At 37.8% G+C, this 10,753-nt stretch overlaps 1 protein-coding gene across 1 annotated transcript; it reads right to left on the bottom strand.

The window, feature by feature from the left end:
- Nucleotides 1–7,566: 7,566 nt before the first annotated feature.
- LOC138382644 (microtubule-associated protein RP/EB family member 1) lies at nt 7,567–10,054 on the bottom strand. The gene has a single exon (XM_069467153.1). It carries the CDS (start codon nt 9,993–9,995, stop codon nt 9,189–9,191), a length of 807 nt encoding a protein of 268 aa, XP_069323254.1. The 5' UTR covers nt 9,996–10,054; the 3' UTR covers nt 7,567–9,188.
- Between the last annotated feature and the right edge of the window lie 699 nt (nt 10,055–10,753).

Below are 10,753 nucleotides of genomic sequence, written 5' to 3'. Positions count from 1 at the left end.
TGAATATGAACTATAGTGCTGGAGATAGTCTTTGTTTTTGTTAGGGAGTGGGTTTTTTTTTCCTCTCTTTTTTATCTGTCTTCCATTAGAAAAGTATTTTTTGATTACTTGCACAGTTTATTTTGTGGAAATAAGAGTCTATTGTTCTATCAGGGGAGAAAAATTCACCGCAATAACCATTTAGGACAAGGAAAAGGAAGGAAAGTATTTTGGAGGAAAATAATTCCTTTCCCATATTCCTCTTAAGTTGTATATCTTGGAACTAGTTTTCCATTATAAGAAACTTCTCTTTTGTTTATGAAAAAAAAAAATCCCTAAGAAGTCAAAACCCATAGGATTTGCTCTTTTTCCTAGCTAATTGTCAAGCAAGATGCAAAACTGCCATTAAGAATCTCTGTTCCTTGTCCAGTCCAATTTAAAAATATTTCTTTGGAGGTTACAAAAGATTTCAAAAACATGTTAAAGGACTCTTCTTAAAAAGTTGACTCCCCTTGGGAGCTTGAAAATCAGATTTTTAAAAAGTGCTTCTGAGCTGTCTCTGAAATTTCATCTTGAATAGCATTACACTGTGTTCCTAGCAAAGGGTAGTTTGATCTAGCTTTCAAGCAGTGTGATGTTAGAAGTATGAGCTATTCAGACAGTGCACAAAATTGGGGGGCTTTGTTCACATCTTTTATTTTAGTTCACTATATAGATTGTGGAGTTAGACTCTTTTTATGGAGATTATTTCCTTTTTGCCATCTAGACATATTTGTTAATAATTTTTTTTTGTATATATCTCAGGTATATTAGTATTTTCCCTCAGCAGATAGATTATAAATTCCATGAAGCTGGGGGACCCTGAATAATATTCTTTGGAATTTCTCATTGTGCTCAGTTCCTGTGTAGTTGCTCTATAAATACTATAGTTGTCCATTTAGTGGTTGATTATCTGTTAGCCTGATCTGAAATCCATTAGAAAATCAGAAGGGGTTGAGGCTCTGTGTTTATACTCAACTCAGCTAACAGGAAAGAATTTCTAAAGCAAAATATCCACCTCTTTCTCTCCCCCTGTTATACAAGCCCTCCTGACTACGTGCAAGCTATATAAAAAGTAAACCAAGATGGCAGATCTCAGTTCAGGCTAATGTTTGGAATGATGGAAAGATTGAGAAGGTTCTCAAATCTTGTATTGGATTTGCTGATTGTAGCTTACATTACTTCCTCATTAAACTGGCAGATAGACATAGCTTTTGGATGATTTGCAGTAATACTTTCCTCTATTGGAAGAGATAAGCAAGAATTGGCTGCATTTCTGTTTCACTGTATTTTGCTGAATTCTTCTTTAAAAGAAGGATGCAATCAGACATACTTATCATACTTATCAAGCTTAGTTTGTGAGAGGGCACCAGCATTCATCTAATCAATCTCTGCTGTTTTATACAAAAAGGCTCAGGGAGTTCAGGTGATTCATAAAGTCAAATAGCCAGCTGGGAGCATAACCGGGAGTAGATCTACAGTGATACCTTGGTATTTTGGGGGATTGGTTCCAGGACCCCAAGAACACCAAAATCTGAGGATGCTCAAGTCACTTATATAAAATGGCATAGTATTTGCATATAACTTATGCACAACCTTCTGTATACTTTAAATCATCTCTAGATTACTTATAATGCCTAATACAATGCCTACACTTCACTCTTGTGGATTCAGTGTAGGACTTGGTGCATGGCAAATTCAGGTTCTGCATTTTGGAACTTTGTGGAGTTTTTCTCCCCCGAATATTTTCCATCCACAGTTGGTTGAATCTGTGGCTGTGGAACGCACAGATAGGAGCGCTGGCTGTAGGTGGTGGTGTAGGCCCCCTTCCACCCTGCTTCAACGCTTCTCTTTGATAAATGAAGGGATTCAGAGACTAATTCATTGTGATTAACTTTTCACTCTTCATTCGGATCCACATTGCTTACTTATAAAATGATGTAATGGCAATGAAAATATTTTTCATTTCCACCTGGAACTCTTAAGGAATTTAATGTTGAAAGTTAGATAAAAATGTGAGGCACTTTAGGCTACTTAGCAGAAATGTGCCACATAAAGCATATTTTTGAGGAAGAGAAAAAAAAAAAGGACAAAGATGAAATATCTGTGATTGTTTTTTCCAATCATGCTTATAAACTTAAATTTGTATAACAACGAACACGTGGTTTTAAGGTGATACATAAGAAATAGCTCTGATGGAGCCAAATAACACAGGCTTGTTATTGTTCCCGTCACCACAGTTTGAAAGGTGTGGCAGGAGAAAGGGAACAGAGGATCTCAGATGAAACACAATATTGATATTTGGCATGCTCAGATGATTTTCCACCCAAAGATATGAAATCACTTTACCCACACTAATTATGCCTCTGCACCAGGCCAGCCCTTGGCACAGCCAGGAAGTCAGGAGGGGTTGGCTTTGGCACCTCTAGCCTCCCTTTGCTGTACCCCTTTTTCCTTTTTGATGCCACTCTCACTATTCCTCAGAGGTGGTTTAATGACCACCTGCAGTAGAGCACTTGCCATTGACTGTTAAGAAAGCAGATTCCTAGACACCAGGCTGATCTACTGAATCAGAGTACCTGTGAGTGGAGCCCAGGAATCTGCATTTTAAACAGCATCCCAACCCCACCTGCTCATGACCTGCACACTGAGCATTGGAAACTACTGAGCTAATAATAACTACTCCAGCCTCCCAGAGGTTTACGTTCTTCTATCTGACAAACCTGCTCTTTTGAAACGTACGTGACAGATGTGATTTAATATGAGTGTTCACCAATGATATTGGAAAAGCTTTTCTTTGTTTTAAGACAGGGGAAGAACAGTCTCTTTGTGAAATAGGGGGCACTTGAAGTTGAGCGAGGGAGTGATTTTTAAAAAATTAAATTTATAAAATATTAATATAATTTTAAATTTTAATTTGGCTCAGAGATTTTTATTGCTAAGGAGGCTGGCTTCACTGAACAGGGCTGGTATTTGAAATCAGAAAACTTTGGGTTTAAATTCTGACTCCATCACTTAGTTACTTTACTTAACTGTTCCTAGCTTCGCTCTCTTCATTTATCAAATGGAGACAATAATCTATAAATTGTGGTATTATTCTGAGAAGTAAATGAGATAGTTGTGTTTAGAGAGTAGCTTAAGACAGTGTCTAGGACATATCAGATACCCCAAACATAAACAATGCATATTTACCGACGGTCTTATACTCATTGATTGTGGAGGGTAAAGTGGTGAATGAAATAGACATGGTTTCCATCTACAAAGAGCTTAAGTCAAATGAAAGAGAAAGACCTGTACATAGTTTCAAGAGGAGGTAAGTGTTGAAAAGACATTCATTCATTCATCAGGAAAATATTTGAGTTTCTACTACATTGTAGATACTGTTCTAAGTTGGACATAGGTATCTAATGATAAATATGACAGATAAGTTTCCTCAGGGAGCCTACATGTGGGGGTAGGAGGGCAGAAAATAACTAGTAAACAAATAAATAAATGGATGACATCAAATATTGAGGTGTGGTATGAAAGAAGTCAAGCAGGGTTATGTTAGAGAGGTGTATTCATTTTCTAGGGCTGTTGTAACAAATTTCCACCAATTGGGAGGCTTAAAAATAACAGAAACTTATTTTCTGTCAGCTTTAAAGGCCAGAATCCACAATCAAGGTGTTGGCCAGGTTGATTTCTTCTGGAGGCTCCAAGGGAAAATCCATTCCTTGCTTTTCTCCTAGCTTCTGGTGATTGTAGGCAACCCTTGGCATCCTTTGCCTTATAGAAACATCACTACGATCTCTGCCTCCATCTTCCCTTTCCCTTCTCCTCCCTGCATCTCTATGTTTTCTCTTCTTCTTATAAGGCCACCTGCCACTGGATTTAGGGCCTACCCTAAATCCAGGATGATCTCATCTTGAGATCTGTAACTCGATTTCATCTGCAAATAACTTTTTCCAAATAAGGTCACCTTCACGGGTTTCAAGGGGTCGGACTTGGACATATTTTTTGGGAGGCCAAAATTTAGCATACGATAAGAGGGATTGTGGATGGGCAGGAGGTAGGTTATTTTAGGTTACTTTAAATGGGGTTATTGGGGAAGGTGTCTCTGAGGAGGAGACACTGAGTAAAGACTTGGATCGTGAGAAGGAGCCTGCCATTTTAAGAGTGCCTGTAAGAAGGAACAGCATGTACAAAGGCCTTGAGGCAGAAGTGAACTGGGCAGGCTCAGGGAAAGAAAAGAGCACCAGTGTGGATAAAGCAATCAGAGTGAGGGGAGAAAGGTAAACATATGGATGAGATCAGAGAGCTAGGAGGGGGGCTGCATCACATAGGGTCCTGTAGTTAATGACTTTGTACTTGTGTTTTATTGTTATTACAACAAGAAGACACAGGAGTGATTTTATTAGAGAGATACAGAAAGTAGTTAGATATGTAATTCTGGAGCTCAGATGAAAGATCTAGACTAGATATATAAGTTTGCAAGTTATCAACACAGAGATGATGTATGAAGCCATGGGACAGAATGTGATCACCTAGGGAAAGCATGGAAATAGAGAAGGATAGAGTTTTGGGTCATTTCAATATTTAAAGTCCAGGAAGAGCAGTGATCAAAAGAGAGTGGGGAGGGGTGGGGAGAAGTGGGTGAGAGAAAAAAACAGAATCATGTGGTATCATGGAAGCCAATCGAACAAGGCGGAAATGGTCAAATGTGTCGAATGCTGAGAGAGGTTGAACAAAATGACAACAGCACACTAACTTACCAAAAGGCATATCAGTGGTGTCTTGAAAGAAGTGGTTTCAGTGGAGTGATGGAGTTCAAAATCCCACCGAAGTGAAATGAAGACTGAGTGGGACATGGGGAAGTACAGACGGTGAGTTAGGCAACTCTTGTAAGATTTTTGTTATGAACAGGAAAATGTGACTTATAATCCAAGCCACAATGCTTTTGAGAGTGAAGAGGAAAGGGGCATTGTGTGTATATATATATTGGTTTTTGTCCACGGTTCCTGGCTCTCAACTCCTGCAGCCCTTGTTACAGTCTTTTGTTGGTATAACGTTGGGTGTGTTAGGCCTCAGGAGTGGGACTCACAAAAAAGAATCTTTTTGGTCTCCTCTGCCTTTCTGATTATGGGTCATAAGGCCCTCATTCTAGAGAGGGTTCCATCCCATAGCCTGAAGGCTAATCACATTTTGACACAGTTTCCATAAAAACCTGAGAGGACTGGGTTCAGTGAGCTTCCAGATAGTTGAACACGGGATTTGTGGACCTCAACTCCACAGGGACAGAAGCTCCTGCGCTCACCCTAGGTACCTCTTCATCTGGCCGTCATAAGTAAATGTTTCCCTGAGTTCTGTGAGCTGCTCTAGCAAATTAATTGAACCCAAAGGTGGGGTGGGTGGGTGGAGGGGGGGGGAAGTCATGGGAGCCCCAATTTGAAGCCAGTGGTCAGAAGTTCCAGAGGCCCAGACTTGCAACTGATGGGAAGGTGGGGTCAGTCTTGGCAAGTGAGCCCTCAACATGTGGGACCTGAGGCTGTCTCTGTGTAGATAGTGTCAGAATTGAATGAGAGGACTCCCAGCTGGCATCAGGTACTTGGTGTGTGGGGAAAACCCCCACATTTGATCACAGACGTCTTCCATGTTGATTGTTGTGGAGTTTAAAGGAAAGCAGGGTTTGAGTATTTTCAGAAAGCAGGCATGCTAAGAATAAATAAAATTACATAATTTAAAAAAATAAGGTTTATTGAAACATAATTTACATACTGTAAAATTCACCCTTTAAGGTACATAGTTCGATGAGTACAATTACATTATTAATATTTTGAAATAATTATTTGCTAACAAATTGGTTTTAACAAATCTGGTGAAGCTATAAAAGTTTTTTGTTAAAGCTATTTTCAAATATGAAATTCTCAAATCACCATACCATGCAAAAGTAAAATAAAATTCTCTTTAAGAATAAAAATATCGGTTATTTATGTGTCATAAAGAAAAAATGTTATCCTTACTATATTGATTTTTTGAACAATCAGAACAGCATGAGCAAAATAATTATTCTTGGCATATGTTCACAAATTTGAAAGGAGTCCTTGGTTGTAACTCTCTTCATTATTTTTCAAAGAATGTACTTGTTCCAGCATGATTTTATTATCTGAAATTTTTTCATAAAATTGCCTGCAATCTTCTTCAGTGTTTTACTTTATCATTTAAATTTTGAAATTGTGACATCATGTTTACTCTGATGTGTAAAATACAATATTCTAAATTAAAAATGTACTCTCTGTACTAATACTATACTACCTAATAAGCTCAGGGCAAATTCTGTTAATTAAGGACATCCCCAAGTCTCATTCGTTGGTGGTGTAGAACTGTTTAAATATTTGAGCTCAATTTCTTTTTTATAGTTATTGTCTTTTTCCCTCCATTCAAACTATCCTTCCCTTTAAATTATAAATAAAAACTGTCTAATATACTCATTTCTGCTTATATTAATAATTCTCTTGTTTGAAAATAACAAATTTTGATGTTTTTAAATTATAGGCCTTCTCAATTGCTTTTCATTTTTGTATAAAACATAAATTTATCCAATAAAAAAGGAGCTCTATCAAAATATGTCCCCCACCAGTTAAGACGATCTAGAACACAATTATAGAATTTCACGATCAAATCTTGCATAACGAATGACCTCTCATCCCTTAATATATTTCTTTTGTAAGGATCAATTTCAAGGCCTTCATATTTGTAAAGTTTATTTCCAATCAACGTCATTTGTGAAAAGACTCAAAATTTGAAGATTTTTTTTGGTGCTTCATGAATTGACTGTTTTGATTAAAAACTTCCTGCTGATTCTACACAAAATACAACTAAGATTTAGAGGGCTCTTTTACAAAAAGCACAATACCATTTTAGGATGCTTTGATTGATTTACAAAGTAATATTTCAGAAGGACACTTCTAAACTCCAATTTATGTCAGGGAGTAAAGAGAAAGAATTTACTCCTATGCTGAAAAATTTTTTTATGTTCAATTGTTTAGTAGTTCAATTACTTTGTGTAAATATAAAAATGTTTCTGTTATGATCAGTACACTATTACAACTTTTTATATGCAATTTTGAACTATGAGAGCACCAGAACTAATTTCTAGAATGTATCTGCTCCAAAGTTTCTTCATTTAGTAGGAACGCTGTTTTTAATCATGACACTGTGCTCCACAAATATTTGTTTCCATATTGTTATTGTCATCACAAAAGCAAATAATTTAATGTTTATTGTTGAACTTTAACTGAATTTATGATAGTATTCACAATGATGTCAAATATTTCATCATTTACAGAATGAACCTCTAAAAATATTACTATATTCCATGGAATAAGTTAAATAACTAAGCCACTACTAGGATTAACTTAATTGATTTTTTATTTGGAGTATCTAATACTACTGACATAAAATAGGCATCATTTTAATCTTTGTAAAGTTCTTTTTTTTTTTTTTTTTTTTTTTTTTTGAAATACAGAATTTTATTTAGAAATTGTTTAAAGTAGAAAAAAACCCTGTCAAGAAAGACCAGGTGGAAAATGGGTTCCCAATAAAATGGAATTTTAGGGCAACAAAAGTCTAAAAGGCCACAAAAGAGAAATAGCACCACTGTCATTTGAACAATGGCTAGTTACTTGCATTTTTTGGCATTGTTAATCAATGAATCTGGGTTTTCCTCTGAATTCCACACAAAGCATGCACTACACAATTTTATCATAAAATACTTGCTTTCTACACACATTTTAGGACAAGCTACCACCAGAAACAAACCAATACAAATACATCAGGGGCTGAACAATCTCAGTAGTGGGTGACACACATTTTGCAGAATTCTGCCAAACAAAGGGATTGAATAGGCTGTGGGCAAAGAAAATGAGGGAGAGTTAAGGAAGGAAATATTTTAAATATTAATAATTAATTCAGACATGGTACTGTATTTTCTGCAAAAGAAAATTAACATTTAGTAACACACTAATGAATTTTATCTCCAAAGAGATTAGTGCACTGGCAAAGTATTCAGCTAACAGTGGAGAGCTGTGGGCAGCAGATACCGAAAACACCCCAGCCTTGCAGAGCCCAAGGTAACGATGGCCTTCACTGATCACTCCCTTTGCCAGAGGTCCAGAAAAAACTTGCAGCATGATTACCTGCCTGCTGCGTTTTCAACTCTAAGCAGCAAACTTTAAGGAGCCAAAGAGGAGTCCCCAGTGGGCAAGGGGAACAGAGAAGAGAAACATGTTAAATGTAAACCTAAAAGACAGTAAAATGGGACACAAACCCCATTCAAATCCCAGAGATGTGGGCAAGTCCCCAAAAGTAGTTGTTAGATTAAAAAACTGGACACACCTCAATTCCCAAAAAGCATAATACATAGAAATCTCAGGGATAATCAGAAAAGTCGTCAGAGAAATGCTCAATGAAAATCGAGCTCTTCAACTCCTAACATCTCAGGGCTGAAACACCCTCTATTCATCCAGGCAACAATGCCTCTTGCTTTTTTAGCAGGGATGCAATTGGTCAATGACACCAAATGGCTTTACAGAGCAACTTTTTCTAAACTTTCCTTCTGGGCCAAAGCCTAGGCCTGTGAGGATTCAAGCGGCCCTGTAAGACCCATGACAGCAGTTTCCAAAGGTTCTGAGGTCTGGCCCTTCCTTCCCAGACACAATGTCAAACACATAAAATCTCCTGTCATATTTTATACTTTGAAATATGGAAGCATATTTTAAATACTCTTAAGGCATTTATTTATTACAATGTTCTCTGCCAAGATTTCACATTAGCTTAAAATTCAATTCAGTCTTTACATTTCTCTACTGAGGTCGCCACCTCAGCGTATTACAGAACACCTTCTCCAGCGATCAGTGTGACCTGCATCCACACGGTGAGCCCCATGGCAGCCTCTCTGTTCCCCAGGTGAACCAACTAGATGTTAATACTGCTCTCCTAACAAGGTAAAAGCTCCTAACTCAAACTTATTGGAAAAGGAGTGAAACTTCTGCAAAGTGCACTTTAAGAAGAGGTACTTTTTGCTTACGAAAAGAAACCAGTGAGTCCTCTAAGCATAATAAAAGGGAGTATTTTACAGTTAAGCACATGATTTGGAGTGAAGAATTCGGATGTTGCTCTGCTAGCCCAGGCTGTTAATACTCTTCTTGTTCCTCCTGTGGGCCCCCTTCATCAGGTATCACAAAGCCTTCATCTGTGGCATACAGAATGTCTACGATCCTCTGCAATACAGGGTCATTTTCCCCCTCGTTCTCCTGGCAAATCAATTCAATGTTCCTTAGCTTTCCGAAGTAGAAATCTCTCTCTTTCTCCAAGTCTTCGACAGTAAGTTTCAATACGTTGACCTGCTGCATCAACTCGGCTGCTTCGTCATCTCCGTTGCCCACACTGGGATTCTTCCGCACCACCCCGGGGCCAGCCTTAGGCGTAGAAGTAGTTCTCTGTGTTGAAATGGGCCTCTGTGGAGCTGCACTGCTAGAGCTGAGAGGTTTCTTCGGTTTATTCAGAGCTGGAGCAACAAGGGAGGGAGCCACCGCAGTTTCTTGACCTTGTCTGGCAGCCACAGGGTCATAGTCTTTTCCATCATAGTTTGCATCAAAAAATTTCTTGAACCACTGAACGAATTCAAAATTGTCCTGAAACTTTCCTTTTACTAATTTATCCACAGGAATTATTTTGTCAACACCCATCCTCTTAAAACCCGCTTGTAGTATTTTGAAGTTCTGAATGTACTCGTGTTCTAGCTTAGCTTGGAATTTCACTTTCTTCAAAGCAATGGAGCCAGGGAACAGCATGTCCATAAACTGACAATAGGCAGCCCCTGAGCACAACTGTTCGATCTTTGTCAAATTCAACTGCAGAGACTCATTGATCCAGGCCAGCATATCATGTCGACTTAAGTTATCACTGGTGACTGATGTCGAGTATACATTCACTGCCATCTTCGGCTCTCGGCGGAACCGTGTCCACTGCCCGCGCCCGGCTCTGGTTCCGTCTTCGTCTCGTTCAAACCGCAAAACCCTGTAAAGTTCTTTTGCTAATGAAATCAACACATTATTGGCCATCACTTCTCTTTTTTACACATAAAAGAACATTTGAAATAAGAATGGGAAAATTAATTTACAAAAACAGACATTTGATCTAAATGAAAAGTCATGCCTCATAGAATGATATGCAAATAAATCTGCTACACAAGTGAAATTTTCTTTGAGCATAGTCCTCTTAAATTCACTATTAACTCTTTCAATTGATGTTGATATTTTTTCAACACAAATTGTGTCTTCCGGTTTAGGCCCCCATGGTGGATATTAATGTCAACATATATTTTGTGCAGTTAACATTCTGCATTAGTATCAACAAACATTCTTCACTAACTGTTTTCTGAGAAATGGAAATTGAGATCTTAATTTTTCTTAACATACACTCTCCTTTTTGAGTTCATTTTTACCAAAAGGGTTTATTGAAAATTAGAAAAACTTTATCAAACAATAAAATACATAAATAGATGCACGCTTTTTATATGTTTTAAGGTAGGACAACTCAGCCTCCATTCCTTTATATATTTCACCTATATCTAACCTATGATTTCTCACATTCCTTGATGACACTGCCATTTGGAGACCTGGTAACCTTGTGCTTCTTTTAGCTCATGACATAGGACACAGATGAACCGGCTGGCGCACCAAAGCCTAGCAGAGCA

This window comes from Eulemur rufifrons, chromosome 4, assembly GCF_041146395.1.
Source record: "Eulemur rufifrons isolate Redbay chromosome 4, OSU_ERuf_1, whole genome shotgun sequence".
NCBI lineage: Eukaryota > Metazoa > Chordata > Mammalia > Primates > Lemuridae > Eulemur > Eulemur rufifrons.
Note: the sequence above shows the minus strand (reverse complement) of the source record. Positions and strands in the feature narration are given on the sequence as shown.